Below are 15,879 nucleotides of genomic sequence, written 5' to 3' on the forward strand. Positions count from 1 at the left end.
AGTGCAATTTAAAAAAATACTGTAATTTCAGAACTTCAGAATTTAAATGTCAGTGTTCTCTTTTTTTCATATGGGAAAAGAAAATGCTTTTGAAAATTATTTGAGGCTTGGACAAAAATTCCGTCGCTATATTCTTAGGATCACTCTGTGGAGTCTTCATGATTCGGATGACACAAGGGAAGCTTCAAATTCAACCTTTTAGAGAAGACATTCCAGCTCTCATGATCTCATCAACCAGGAGTATGTTGGTGGCAATCACAGTGCTGAAAGGAGTGGAAAATCAGATGGCTCAGGTTTGAGATATGAACCCCAATTCAACTCAATTTCCAAACAAACTGCAAATTATATCCAATTAAGTTTCTCCTTTCCTCTCCAAAACATGGAAGGCTAGTTTTATTTCTATACTTTCAGTTGATCACAATTTTTGCAAAAACCAAAAAACCAAAACCAAACCCAAGTAATTAAACAGAACACACCAAATTAAGAGTATGATGATTCCCTAAAGGTTATTTTAGTTTTGGCTTTCTCAAACTTACCAGGAGTGAAGAAGCTGTTTCTTTACACAATAGTTATCCCATATGCCTACTTCGGCTGCTACCATTGGCTCACCTGCAAAGTAACCCAGTATTCTTAAAATCACACACAGCAGGTTATAAGATCAGAATGCTAAGACAACAGAGTATTTTGTGATTTGCTCATCACTGATTATTCTCATTATCCAAAGTTCCTCCCAATTTTGCTCCAAACCGTGACTCCTGTATACAGTATCTTTGATTAAGTGGCTGATCTCTACTCAGAAGACTTCTAGTAATAGTAATGCTGTATTTGGTTACCAAATGTTTGAACATCTCTATTTTTCAGGACACATTCTCGTTTGTCCATCTTAAAGTAAAGCACTCGAACTATATAATCTGGCCAAAATGGGCTTATCATTTCCCTCATCCCAGAAACCTTTTCTATTAATTTGAATGTAAATGATGTTATTGACAACAATAGGTCTTACACATACCGCATGGGTGTCTCTCTCAGTTCTCTTTCTTCCACTTATTGTATTTGTCGATTTTGTGTTATTGCATTTAAGATGAGGGCTTTAAATCATTTCACTACGACTTGGTCCCATCTTCCAGCATTTGCTACCCTCAGCCTTTTCTCACCCATGAATATGATCATCTAATGTATTTTCTTATTAAAGTCCCTAATAAAAGATTGAGTAAAGCCAGCCCAACATGAAATCCTTCCATATTAACCTTAACCACCTACCACTACTCAGCAATATCAAAAATCCATACTCTTTGAAATTATACAAATGTCTACTCTATTCCATTAATTACTGTATCTAGTCATTCCATTTTTATATCATTTTTTAGAACTCAGGGTTCCCTAATAACACTGGTGTCAAACTGCAAAGCATCTCTCCAAGATTCGTTTGTCTGCATTTTTTATTCTTCCTGGCTTCATCTCACCTGAATCTAGTTCTCCCCCTACTAATAGCTGCATTGTCTTACCTGTGTTTAAGTCCACACCCACAAGTTGACCTGATTCTGAATGTTCTGCTTTAACTTTAACTAGTGTTTCCTGAAGGTCAAAACCAGAGTTCTGAGCAAGTACCTAAAGCAAACAAATTTAATCCTTTAAGGACAGAACCCAAGAAGTGACAGTCAATCTACAATAAATGAACCATAATTCCAATTAAGAAAAACGAACAAAGGGGCGCCTGGGTGGCTAAGTCAGTTAAGCATCTGCCTTCAGCTCAGGTCATGATCCCATGGTCCTGGGGTCGAGCCCGCATTGGGCTCCCTGCTCAGTGGGGAGCCTGCTTCTCCCTCTCCCTCTGGTTGCAGCTCCCCCTGCTTATGCTCTCTCTTTCAAATAGATAAATAAAATCTTAAAAAAAAAACCCAAACCCTTAATGAAGACAGACCAGTATTTATGTTCAGAGAATAGGCATCTGTTACTAACTCATTGATCCATTTCAAGCCCAGCAACACACCGATCATAAGCAATACCCCCAAATGAGCACATAATAGAATAAAAACAAAAAGCAAGCTTGTACTCTAGTATAACCCCTACACTGCAAACCCTCTAAAAACAGTTTATCTCCTGCACCTGAAACTTCAGATACTCAATTCCCTTCCAGAGGAACCAAATACATTTGGATGATGAGAGATACCTGCTCTAGCTACGTTCAGGAGAAAGCTGATAAAACCTGTTTACTCAAAATCTACATTATGAAAAAGACCCCACATTATCAAATACTTTCATCAGCTAACTCATTTTGATGTAGTTAAGAACACGGACTGTTAAAGCAGTCATACCTTGGGAATAATGAGTAATGCATCAGCAAACGCTTGAACTCCCAGTTGGGCCCTGCCCTTTACACTGGGCTTGTACTTAATCAAGGCTTCTGCCATTGCCACTTCCACTGCACCTGCACCCGGAACCACACAGCCTGGGGGAGGCGGGGAGAGGAGAGAAGTGCTGAACTAACAAAACTGTAGAATCATTTTAAGGAAAGACATAAAACATAACATAAAAAACATTAATTTCCCGAGAATGTAGTATAGCCACCACAATGTTAATACTGCACTTGAAAGCATTATAAGCAACACATCAAATAGCAAAATGGTTCAATTCAACTAGTACTTGCAAGCTCTTAGTATTAGTTCATTTACTTGTATCCACTTTTAAAAATGGTATGCTATGAAAAAGTTTAGCACACCATCACAGGCATTTTAAAGGGAAGACTTTACTTTTGCATGGTGTCTGGCTGTGTAAACTACTGATAAAAAGAACACAGTATTCAGCCATGCCTTTCACACTAGCCAAAGAATATAAATACAGTAAAGATCTTACCATCATCAATAGCATTTTTAACAGCCCTCAAGCCATCTCTTATTGCATCTTTGATTTGAGTGAGTGTGTGCTTATTTGGTCCTTTGATCAATAATGTGACAGAGCGAGGATTGTTACATTTCTCAATAAAAGTGAATTTCTCTTCTCCCTATGTGAATGAAGAAGGGAAAATATTTTCAAAAACAGGATATGGTTGTACAAAGAATGAAAAGAGTAGACGGCTTACGGAAGAATAAGTAGCATATTAATAAGGGAACAACACACCAATCACATTAAAGCAAATTACTTAAAAAAAAATTGCGTATAAAAGTGATTTTTCCCATCAATAGCTTATCATTACTACACATAACCTTCAAAATGTATGTAAACAAAGCAAAAATCTGATCCTAAGTTTGAATGAATTTTTACTACCGAAGAATTCATGAACCAAAAATTATTATATTATCTTCGGAAAGAAAATACACTTACCAATGTATATTCATAGACAAGTCCTGCATATCCCAAACAATCAGGATTTAGGTCATCAAAGGAATTTAGAGCTACTCCACCGCAAGCAAGAGTCAGCCTGAAATATTGAAGTGTGTTTTGGGAGATGTATAAGCAGCTTTGTTATGTATGTTTAAAGAGATCATTAATAATTTTTATGAAGCAACCTTTCAGAATTACATACTAAAATCCTAAAGTTATTTTTTAAATAACCTTGAACCTTCCCATTCACCACCAACCAGCTAAAAACCAGTCTTTTCTCCTAACTCGACATTTAACCCACGCTTTTTTTTTTTTTTTTTACAAGATTTTATTTATTTATTTGACAGAGAGAGACACAGCAAGAGAGGGAACACCAGCAGGGCAAGTGGGAGGGGGAAAAGCAGGCTTCCCACCGAGCAGGGAGCCCCATATGGGGCTCGGTTCCAGGACCCTGGGATCATGACCTGAGCCGAAGGCAGACGCCTAATGACTGAGCCACCCAGGCGCCCTAATCCACTCTTTCAAAGTCAGCAAATACTCCTCTGATAAGAAATCTAAAGATGGGGCGCCTGGGTTGCTCAGATGGTTAAGCGTCTGCCTTCGGCTCAGGTCATGATCTCAGGGTCCTGGGATCGAGTCCCTCATCGGGCTCCCTGCTCCTTGGGAGCCTGCTTCTCCCTCTGCCTTTCTCTCTCGCTTTCTCTCTCGTGAATAAAAAAAAAAAAAAAAAAAAAAAATCTTAAAAAAAAAAAGAAATCTAAAGATGAACAAGAGCTCTTTATCGTGGTGAGATCTGGGGAAAAAGTAGTTCTCTGACACCCCCTGATGCTCTTTTGACATGGTTGGTAACGTACATATACATGTCATGGTTTAAAACTAAAGCATACACCAATGTTCACAGCAGCATTATTCACAACAGCCAAAAGGGAGAGACTTAAATGTCCACTGATAAATGGATAAACAAAAGGTGATATACATCCATACAATGGAATATTATTCATCCTTAACAAGAAATGACATTCATTCTAATATGTGACAACATGGATGAACTCTAAAAACATCATGCTAAGTGAAATAAGCCAGCATAACAGGACAAATATTGCACGATTCCTTTATATGAGGTACCAAATTCATAGAGACAAAATAGAATAATAGTATTTACCAGGGGCAGGGGAAAGAAACAAAGTTATTGTTTAACGAGGAGAATTTCAGTTTGGGAAGATGAAGAAGTCTGGAGATGAATGATGATGATGGTTGCACAATAATGTAACTTAATGCCACTAGATTGTACATTTGAAAAAATGAGTAAAATGATAAATTTTATATTATGTATATTTTAATCACAACAAAAAAGGAAAAACACAATAAGAACGGGGGGAAAGAAGTAATCCCACTTAACTTGCAAAATAAGTAAAATCTACATCACTAAAGTAATATGCTATCCGTACCTTTCCATATTTCTCCTTTTAGCTCTACGGAGAGCTACTATACCTTCTTTTGCAAGAGCATCTAAGGAAAAGGGGTCAATTCCCTATAACAAAAACAAAAGTTAGTTACAACAGAAGTCACCTTAAAAATAATAATGGACAATATAGACTCATTTCATTCTCACCTTTTGATTAATAACAACGAATCCTTTATCTGAATCACCACAGACTTTTTTTTTCAGTTCTATTATCTTTTTAACTCTATCTTCAATGAATTTTCTTTCAGCTTTTACAAGTTTCTCTCTCTCTTCTGCACTCTTGTAAAAAAAGCCAGAATTCACTTCTCTATTTAAAAAAAAAGTTACAAAAGGGGAGTGGGGAAGAATGTTTATTTTTTGAGAAGATAAACCAGTAGCCTCAGAAACCAGTCTTGAGATTTAACAAACAGCCACTGAGCTCCAATCCTGCCCCTGGTGTATTTTCAGAGGTTATTTCCTATAATTCACCCGAACCCAACTGAGGCATTACTGCCCTCACAGTGGGGAAACTTAAGTCTCGTAAGTGATATGCCCAAAATACCAAGCTCCTCCACCTCTCTATTCCATTTGTAACGGGCTATAAACTCACGTTTTCTCATATTCTAATGACACATTGCATGTGAGGATGTATGCATCTTCTACTCTTTTTTTCATATCTGGATGCCGTGCCCCATGGTCCAAAACAAGACCTCTGATTAAACTGTTGAAACACATAATAAGTCATGTTGTTATTGATTTCCAGATAATAACATACACTAATGAAATTCAAATACTGAATTGAGACTGTATTGATAATTTTCACACAACTTTATTTCTTGAGTTTTTGAAAAAGACTTTTGGGTGAAACCTAGGCAGGTTCAATTATGAAAAAACAATATCCAGAACACAGCACAAAAACAAGCCATTCAAACAAAAGAAAATTCTGCAGAGAAACAGTTGCAACTGGTAGGCTCTCAAATGTCATCACCTCCTTTAAAAATTATTTTTTAACTAGGTCTTTGAAATGTAATATATATTCTAAATTCCCCAACAGTCTCCTACTATGCTTTGTAACCTACAGTTTAATAAATCATTGACATAGCTCGCTTTTCAGAATCATACTGACTATAAATACGTAACAATAACCTCATTTCAGGAGGAAATACTACTGAGCAAACTAAATATTCATCTAGGCAATACACATAAATTAAAAGAAAAAGACATCAGCCAAATAATATGTATTATATAAAGTGCCTGTAAATTTGTAAACATACATTGTAAGTATTTCATAGCATTCTACCACCTACCTTGTATCAGTTTCAGATTTATGTTTCATCTCCATGATCTCAACCATGAAGAGGTCAATAGGTTCATCTTGTTTTTTAATGGCCAAAATGGAGTCCACTACAGCCTACAATAAGAGCAGAACCATTAGATGAATTTGATTTGCAGTCTAGACACTTATGTGGCTTGTTCTTCAGAGAAATATACACTTCTTTAAAATCTGAATCAATCTCCGCCTTCTTCTATGAGGTAACAGAATACATTACTCGTAAAGAATTGCAGTCATTTTACATTTCTGACATCTCAATTCATAATTATGTAAAGAATCATTGACATCCCTACTATTCTATTAAAAATATTGATAACAGGAAGTTTTTTCACAATAAAAATCTCAATTTTATAAACCTTTTTTTTTTTAAGATTTTATTTATTTATTTGAGACAGAGAGAATGAGAGACAGAGAGCATGAGAGGGAGGAGGGTCAGAGGGAGAAGCAGACTCCCCGCCGAGCAGGGGGAGCCCGATGCGGGACTCGATCCCGGGACTCCAGGATCATGACCTGAGCCGAAGGCAGTCGCCCAACCAACTGAGCCACCCGGGCGCCCAATTTTATAAACCTTTAATGAAAACTCCAATATATCTTTATAGTATGGTCAGGTATACTATTATTTGATTTTCTCATTTCACATACATCAGCCGCTCACTGCCACAAAAAAAGAAACTACTTATCTCACATGGTATGATACTGTGAAAGTTTTAGATAGCACCTTGTAATTCCAACCAGAAAGTATGCCATGGGTTTCAGTATAGGTGTACACACCGGACATATACCACATTTAACATACCTCTGTTAAGACATCAGCAAGTTCAGCATGCACTTTAGTGCGTAGAGATGTTCTGGCCACATCTATAAGTGTTTCCCTGTCCATTTCTTTGCTTACTTTGACTTGTTCCAAAAACTGAAGTGCCTTTTCCTTTGCAGCTTCAAATCCTTCTGTTATTATTCTGGGATGAAGACCCTGTAAACATACAATTACATAACCACCACTAACTGGAGTTCTTCAATTAGATGAAAAAGTAAATTTTTAAAGTAATATTCTGGATCATTCATATGCTTTAATATAATGTGCTGATTTTTTGAATACATTTAAAAGGATAAATAGTCCTTTCAATGCAGAGGAAAAGAACAGACATTACTCTAGCACAGAATCAAAGCCAAGGGAACTATAAAGCACACTTGGGTGTTCACTGTGCAGACCACAAGGAATAATGCCCCAAACCTAAAACTGTACTCAGTAGGACCATTTATCTTTCCAATTCACATCATTTACTAACAAAAACAAACAGGGAGATGAAGGGTCCGCTTTTTCTCTCTTCCAAGAATTTCTTGGCATTGGATTACTACTAAGGTTTGCTTTAACCTTCAAACTAACTCAGGGCTAAAAACGTAGTGTAATTCTTCTTTAAATTTATGTTTTAGTTGGCTTTCCTTATAAATATGCCTAGTCCTGAATATCCTGTTTCTAGATCTCAACTATCAATCTGTTATAGACAGACAAATATAAGTAATATGTGATGCAACTTGATTAAAAAAACCCTGCAGGCCGGGCGCCTGGGTGGCTCAGTTGGTTAAGCGACTGCCTTCGGCTCAGGTCATGATCCTGGAGTCCCAGGATCGAGTCCCGCATCGGGCTCCCTGCTCGGCAGGGAGTCTGCTTCTCCCTCTCATGCTCTCTGTCTCTCATTCTCTCTCTCTCAAATAAATAAATAAGATCTTTAAAAAACAAAACAAAACAAAAAAACCCTGCAGGCCAAGGAAGGGTCCTTAATCTGTCCAGGATCACAATAAACTTGTATTAAGACCAGGACATAGGCTCTGGTTCCCAGAGTTAAGCCCCCTGCTCTTTACATTCTACCATATGGCCTTGCTACTATTAACACCTCAATTTATATAAATAAATTTCCTATATATATAAACTACCATGGAAACACAAGAATCATGTATACTTCAGAAATGTAGAGATCCGCCTGTTTCAGTAGCTCTCCAATGATTAGAACATTGGAAGTGGTACCATCACCAGTTATGTCATCTTGGGCTGTTGCTACTTTGGCTATTAAGGAGGCTGTTGGGTGTTGAATTTGCTGAAAGTAGAAAAAGAAGAAAATTACTTAAGTTGAAATAATCTAAGTATACCTTAAAATGTGTGAAGGGTCTCCTTAAGTGCATCTATTTGCATAAATTGCCCAAGTGTTCAGCTACATGCCATACTGATTTAAAACTCACCATTAACTATTTTGTACATCCATTTATAGTAACCCAAACATTTTCACATTTAGATTTGAGAAGATTATCTCCACTCTACTGATGAGGAAATCTGAGGCCCAGTTAAGTTTTACTGAAGATGACAGAGTTAACAGTAAGAAATAATTTCAAATCCATGCAAGCTTCTTTAGGACTCTTGTGAGAATAAACCAGGTTCCTTCTAAAATTAAACCTCACTAGCCTCCAGTATTACTTGGATTGAACAAAAAATTAAAAAGACCTTTTAACAAAGATCATCAGTGAATGCTAAATCGCTAAAAAGTTCTGTAAAAACAGGATATTCATTATGTCTCCAGTATCACCCATAGATTCTTAATTACAAAGGACGCAAACAACGCTCCTGAACTGCTTTTGGTTTTTAAGTCTCCTTATTCTCCTGTAATCTAGAACGGTTTCCCAGCCTTTTGTTTTTGGGGGCACTGACAGTTTTAAGAATCTAGGTCAGAGGGACGCCTGGGTGGCTCAGTTGGTTAAGCTTCTGGCTCTTACTTCAGGGTCCTGAGTTCAAGCCCAGGCTTGGGCTCCAAAAACAAAAAAAAAACCCTAAATTTTATTCTGAACTCAAAACACAGGCAAATCATTTCCTTTTCTTGGATTTTAAGTGCTAGATTTTGGAAACTTAGGGATGAGTAAAACAATTGCTCCTCTCAATAGTCTCACACTCTTTGTCAGTGGGACTTTAACAATAGTAAAGCAGAGTTTTACCTCCCCTTCAGTTGGAGGTGGAGAGAGATGTTGACAGAAATCCACGTTTTAAAAAGAGAAAAAGTATAACCATTTTGCGCTTACCTAACTATGTCAACCGCTTAGTTTTTCAGATTTTAACAGAGTTAATTTTAATAACTACAATCCTTTAACCAAGGACTTACATGGCAAGAATAAGGATTCAAAAATAAGTAATCAGATTCCAGGGCTCCTCCCGGCATCCTACTGTCAGTACTATTACTGACTGCATTCCTTTTCTACTTCCTCCATTGTCTGAAAGACCTGCTGAGAGCTGACTCATTTCTCCTATCTTGAATATGAACATTAAAAATCTCACTGCGAATCACATGCAATACGGAAAACCAAGACATTTTCGACCTAATATAGCAGCCTCTCACCATTTCATGAAGCAGCACATTGCCATCTTTAGTAAGCTTGATGTCTCCAGCACCAGAAACAAGCCTGTTCAACGGGCACAAATGAATCACAGTGTGACTTTTTCAACGGAGACCTAACTAAGAGTCCCATTACTACCGGGCTTTACCCAGATCCTAAGGACCTGGGGCCACGCGGCTGGTTCTCCCCACCCGGTAACAGGAATGGTGCAGTGTCCACCCCCTCCCTTCAGAGAAACAGCCTGCCCAACTCTCAGTTAGGGTCCCAGGGCGCAGGGGCGAGCCGCGCACGCGGGCAGCTTTGTTCTCAGCAGAGATGGCATCGATTACAAGAGGAAACGGCCGGGGCAGGAAACAGGAGCGACCCGGGAGTCTGCGGGTAAGTAGGGCCGCAGCGACGAGCGTAGAGGCCCGGGGGCGCCAGGCCCGTGATGGCGCTAGGTACCAGCCCCGCCGGCCCCGCCTTACATCTTCATGGTGCCCTTAGGCCCCAAGTTGGTCCTCAGCACGTCCTGCAGGCCCCGGGCCGCGCTGATGTTCACCGCCAGCGCCGCCTGGGCTCGAGCCACCTCGGCCTTGGGGTTCAGGGTCTTCACGGCCGCCATAGCTAACCAGCACAGGAAGAGGAGGAGAGCCGGCGTGCGGAGCGCCCAGAGCTCGCTCAGCGTGGCCAGGGGGCGTTCGCTGCGCGGGTCTTCTGGAAAAGTCGGGCGCGTCCGGCCCGCCCCCAGCGTGCCCGTGCGCCGCTACCATTGGGCCGCAGGTCGGCCCGCGCCGCTCATTGGGTCGCGGCGCCTACGGTCCCGCCCCTCGCGGCCAGCCCCGGCGCCATTGCGCACAGGAGGGCCCTGTTCCCGGGCAGTAAGGGCTCGCGGTGGCCCGGTGTCGCCGCCCGCCGGGCCCCAGCTTTGCAGACCGGGGACCTGAGGACGGAGGCGGGGCCTGTGGGCCGCGCGCGTCCGGGCGTGACTGCAGAGCGGGCCGCTCTCTCCTGGAGGTCTCTGGCCGCAGGTGTAGGGTGGGCTTCCTCTTTCCCCCCTCGCGCGGTTTGCCTTGCTTCCTCCCCTCGCTTCTTTCTTCCCTGTCACCAGCGTTTTCTTGACTATCTACTGTGTGCTTAGAGGGGTTCTCGGTGCTGCGGGGATACAGAAGTGAATCTGATAAGGGCTGCTCGCCCAGTATTGTAGGTGTTTTAAGTTTAGGGGAGATGAATGCAAGGTAGAAAGTGCTCGATGCCTTTTTAGCAAGCTACAGGATCGGTGTGTTGGCGGCTGAGGAGAAGCTGGTCAGCCCACCCTTCCCGCTCAGGACACACTGCTCTCAAGGCAGGTTTTATTTATTTATTTATTTATTTTTAACAATTTTATTTATTTACTTGTCAGAGAGCACAGGCAGAGGGAGTAGCGGGCTCCCTGCTGAGCAGGGAGCCCCATGAGGGACTGGATTCCAGGACCCTGGGATCATGACCTGAGCCGAAAGCAGATGCTTAACTGACTGAGCCACCCAGGCGTCCCTCAGCAAGTTTTAAATCTCAAATGATTGAGTAGTAGTCTCCTTTTTAAGACAAAATTCCGAAAGATGTCTGCAGTTATTTTCTAGTATCCCGTATTCACCCCCCCATTAGATATACAAGATAACGTCTAGTATTTCGTTTTTATAATAACAAAAATTGTTAGAATTCAAAGGTGCCAAAGGGCATATGGTGAAAAGTACGTCCTTGTCCCTCTAGTTCAACTTCCTTCAGACAAGCATAATTACCCTTAGATGCTCTGAATTTCCCAGATGCTTTCTGAATTTATAAATATGTATATGGATATAAGCATTTTTCCCACACAAAATGTCGATTTATGATACACACTGTTGGGTGTATTATACTTAAAGTATCTTGGCGATTGTACCATATCAATATGAATAGGGATTCCTCATTCTTATTAACAGCTGCATGATATTCTTTGTAAGAGTGACAAAATTAACTAGTCATTCACTGGTTGATATTTAGGTTGTTCCCAATCTTTTGCTATTGAAGTTGCAGTGAATACCCTGGTATATAATGCTTTTAAGTGGCATTGTATATTTGAGAATCAAAAGCACATATATAAGTTTGAGTAATAGCAGTACACAGGAGACTTGTGCTTACCTTATTTGGTAAGTATGCATATTTATTTACTGTTACAGATGTAAGGGGAGACATGAGCAGAGATGAAGATTGTGGAACTTTCAGGCATGTGCTTGCAGGTGGAGAAAGGGGGAGTGGATCTCCTGAGGTACACAATTTAAAGGGGGCACCATAAAACTCAGTAATTGAGATCAATAATATTTTAATGCAGTATTTTTTAAAAAATCAAAATTAATGCAAGAAATCCACAATGAATGGAATTTTAATTAGGCATCTCTACTAACATCACACCAAAGTCTCAGCAAAGCAGAAAGAGCCACATGATCCCTGTAGAGGCAGTCTGTTTGCATATATCGTTCTACTGGTCTCCGTTACCACACTTTCAAGCAAATTAATTGTTTTCATTATATGATGCAAAAGAGTGTAGCAAGGGTGTGTTGTCTATATGGTAATGTATGTATAGAGTGGGAAAACTTCAGAATGTCTTTGGAGAATTTCACACAAAAGGTCATGTTGTGGGAGCAGATCCATTTCAATCCATGATTGAAAAAAATGAGGTGGTAGCAGATGTTTAGCCATTTGATTCAGGAGGGATTTCAATACAGAATAAAATTTTGAGGAATGAACCCTAATGAGGCAAGGTGGTATATTAGAAAGAATCCTAGAATCAAACAATTTGAGTTTGAATTCTAGATTTGCAATGTTTACCACTAGGTGAACTTGGATAACTTATTTAACTTTTTTGACTATTTCCTAATATATAAAGTAGGGGTAAATGACATCTTAGAGAAAATTAAATGAGATTGCATGTGTAACATGCTTTGTATTGTGCCTGACATGGAAGGTGTGAAGTAATTGCCACTTTTGCGTTCATATGGTGTAATTAAGGCATATAATTCTTTTTTTTAGCTATATAATTCTTATAGCACCTTCACATGTAGTGTTTCATTTGATCCTAATATGAATCCTTTGAAATTTAATAGGTCAGGTATAATCAAACCGGTTTCATAGATGATTAAATCAACACAGAGAAAGGTTAAATGACCAACAGGGTCATGCTGTGTTGTATGAGGAGAGGGCCAAAAACCTAGGTTTCACCCTTGACTTCTCCCTTTGCCCCAGCCCCCCACATCCACTTACTCCCTGAACACTTTCACTTTCTAGATATATCCATCTCTGCTTACACCACTCAGGTTTAGGCCATGATGATTTCTTACTTGTACAACTACTATAGTGCCCTAAGTAATTGTTCTGCCTTATTCCCCATGTTACTACTGGAGCAACCTATCAGAAGTAGATCTACAAGCCACAGCTCTGCTTATAATCCCTGTTATCCTCAAGACCTTAGACTGAAATATAAATGCCTTAATTTGCTTCCAGAATCAACTACATCTTGTGCCTACCTCTCTGGGTTAAAACCCTTTTCTCTCTCTCTCTCTCTCTCACTCCATGCTCTGGTCATTCTGAATTTTTCAGTGCTTGGAACATTCTACCTGCCTTTCTTCAGCCTGAACCACTCTTCAGGGACCACTTCTCTCCTCTCCTCATTCTTATCCCCATTCCCATCCAGTGGGTATAGAAATAAATAAAATCCCTAATCCTCAAGAAAGTGCATGGCCTAGTTATGGAGATAAACTTGTAAACAGGTAAATGACCATAAAGTGTAGGATGTAATAGTTAAGAGATAAATGAAGTACAATGAGCACAAAGGTATTAGCTTTGAGCACCAAGGAAGGTTTCTTAGAGATGAGGCTAATGGGATTTTGAAAGATAGATAGATCCTTTTTGGAAGAAAAGGGCTTAGGAGAGTGATTCCAGACAGTAACAGTGAAAGGACTTGGCATGCCCATTGAAAGGTGGATACTTAGGATGGAGGGAAGAAGGTTGCAAGAGACAAATCTGGAGAAGTAGCATTTCCTGACTGTCATGTCCTGGTTAAGACATCTGGGCCAGCAGTGGGAACCCAACAAACTAGTGATGAAGATTACTCTGGAGGTGGAATGGAGGATGAACTAAGGGAGAAGACGAAGGATAGGGCATTCAGAAAGAAGGATGTTGAAAAGTCCACGCAGAAGGTGATGAAGGCATATTTAATGACATAAAGAGGTGTTCTTGATAAGAGGGAAAAACGTTTTAAGTGGTATAAATTATATGTTCTCATTTTTGTAACCACTCCCCATGTATCTATACCAAAATAAGGGTATGCATCAAAATATTAATATATTAAAATTCAGAATATTTTTATTTTTGCAAACCTCCCCAAATTTATGTATCCACAGAAGGGAGATGCAGAAGTATATACATGAAAATATAAAATATACAAAGTATGTCCAGTGTCTTATTTTTATTAAGTCCCCCAAGTGTATGTGTATATGTGTGTGTGTGTATATGTATATATATGTATATATACGTACACATATGTATATATATCAATAAAGAACCGAAAGAATATACATCAACATGTTTAACATTTTGTTTCTATGTTTGCCAGTCTTATAGGTGAAAAATGGTATCTTAAAAGTTTTGTTTATTGAGAGTGAAGGTGAGCATATATCTTATATATCTTTGTAGTTCTATTTCTGTGAACTGTCTATTCATGTCTTTTGTCTGTTTTCCTGTTTGGTTTCTTGTGGATTTGTAGGAGCTCTTTTATGTTTTCTGTGTTGCAATTAACTTGTCTCAATATTGTTTGTACAGTATTTTGTATTTATGTCTTTTTTCCAATTAAAAATTTAAAAAATTATTTTCATGTAGTCAGATGTATTTTTTTCCCCTTTTATGGGCATTTGGATTTTGTGCTATACTGTGTAAGACAGGCCTTATGCTCTTAAAAAGTATTCTGAAAGTTCTCCCATGTTTTCATTTGTATTTTTAAGGTTTTAGTTTTCATTTTAACCCTTGATTCGTTTAAAATTTATTTCAGTAAGGAATGTGATAAGAATCTGTTGTATTATGAAAATATGTATTTGGTCTTTGTCCCTGGTTCCTGGCACAGAACTCCTTAACCATTTCTGAGTGATGGGAGTATCTATTGTTATCCATAACCATCCCCTTTAGAATACACCTGAGTCTTTGCTAATGATGTGAGTTGAGGTGGGAACCCTAGATAGCCTCAGGATGGGGACTGGTCACTAGAAAGACCAAACACAGTGATTAGAGGGTGGGGACTCTCAGTCCCATTCCCCCATCCTCTGGGGGAGTGGAGGTGGGCGGCAGATAGGTTATAAAAATGATTGAATAACCAGGGTGGGTAAACATTGATACAGTGGTAGGGTGGTGTACCTAGAGGGCTTGGAAGCTCTGCTCCTTCCTCAGTACCTGGTCTTGTGCATTTCTTCCATTTGGTTTCTTCCTGAGTTGTATCCTTTATAAATAAACCATAAACCTAAGTGAAGTGATTTCCCAAGTTCTGAGTCAAGTCTCAAAAATTTTCAAACCTGAGGAAGGAATTGTGGGAACCCCCAAATTTGCAGCCAAGTCAGACAGAAATGGAGGTAGCATGTAGGCCTGGAACTTGTAACTGGTGTCTGAAGTGGAGGCAGTCTGGGACTGAGCCCTTCACTGCAGGGTCTGTGCTAATTCCAGGTAGAATTAGAATTGAATTGAGTTGCTGGACACCCAGTTGGTGTTGGAGAATCGAGGAAGTTGGTGTCTGAGGACTGAATTGGTAATTGGTGTTTGGAAAGAGCTCACACAGAATCCACTTATTTTCTTCCAGAATAAGTCACATTTTGCACCATTAATATGTAATGCAGTTATTAGCATATGCTACGTTCTCATATGTATCTGGACCCACTTTGGACTATATTCATAGCTAAGTCCATACAAGTAGCAACACCATATTTTATTTACTATAGTTTTACAATATGTTTCAAAATTTGGTAGAGCTGAATCCTCTTCATCAGTCTTTCTTCAGAAATTTTCTGGCTATTTTGCATGTTTGTTTTTCCTAAATGAAGTATAGAATTATCTAGTTCTGAAAAATCTGTTCTTTTGACCTATGCTTTCAAAAATAAGCATGTATTACTTTTTTAATAAAACACATGTTTTATATGTGGGATATTCAAATTAAAGCAGTGGACATACAGATACCAAAAGGCCAGGGACTACAGGCATTCTTGAGGTAAAATTGACAGAATTTTGAAACATGTACTACATGGTTACCATTTCTAGTCTAGGAGTCTGAAGAGGTCAAAGAAATCCCAGAAGTGGGGCAGGTTTAGAATGGGTAGGTGGACTAATAGTATTGATTTGGGGTAATATTTTTCTGTTATTGGCCGTTCATTCTTTG

General features: G+C 39.3%; 1 protein-coding gene, 1 long non-coding RNA gene and 2 other non-coding genes across 4 annotated transcripts; 1 reads left to right on the forward strand and 3 right to left on the reverse strand.

Annotated features, from left to right (window-relative positions):
• Positions 1–75: 75 nt before the first annotated feature.
• Positions 76–10,233, reverse strand: CCT6A (chaperonin containing TCP1 subunit 6A). The gene is made up of 14 exons (XM_081819645.1): positions 9,941–10,233; positions 9,476–9,539; positions 8,057–8,191; positions 6,895–7,068; positions 6,073–6,176; positions 5,376–5,486; positions 4,934–5,093; positions 4,770–4,852; positions 3,322–3,418; positions 2,854–3,001; positions 2,316–2,449; positions 1,506–1,608; positions 537–609; positions 76–263 (listed from the first exon to the last, which is right to left on the reverse strand). Exons 1-14 carry the CDS (start codon positions 10,075–10,077, stop codon positions 191–193), a joined length of 1,596 nt encoding a protein of 531 aa, XP_081675771.1. The 5' UTR covers positions 10,078–10,233; the 3' UTR covers positions 76–190.
• On the reverse strand, positions 2,671–2,810 carry LOC115939745 (small nucleolar RNA SNORA15). Its single transcript, XR_004074517.1, has one exon. It is a non-coding gene; the product is annotated as a small nucleolar RNA SNORA15 (small nucleolar RNA).
• Positions 7,172–7,305, reverse strand: LOC145721959 (small nucleolar RNA SNORA22). Its single transcript, XR_014145995.1, has one exon. It is a non-coding gene; the product is annotated as a small nucleolar RNA SNORA22 (small nucleolar RNA).
• A 53-nt stretch (positions 10,234–10,286) lies between the features above and the next one.
• LOC145721531 (uncharacterized) lies at positions 10,287–14,635 on the forward strand. The gene is made up of 2 exons (XR_014145259.1): positions 10,287–10,469; positions 10,717–14,635. It is a non-coding gene; the product is annotated as an uncharacterized LOC145721531 (long non-coding RNA).
• Positions 14,636–15,879: the final 1,244 nt, after the last annotated feature.

The sequence above is a fragment of the Leptonychotes weddellii genome, chromosome 5 (genome assembly GCF_054177405.1).
Source record: "Leptonychotes weddellii isolate Sample4059 chromosome 5, ASM5417740v2, whole genome shotgun sequence".
In the NCBI taxonomy this organism is placed as follows: Eukaryota; Metazoa; Chordata; class Mammalia; order Carnivora; family Phocidae; genus Leptonychotes; species Leptonychotes weddellii.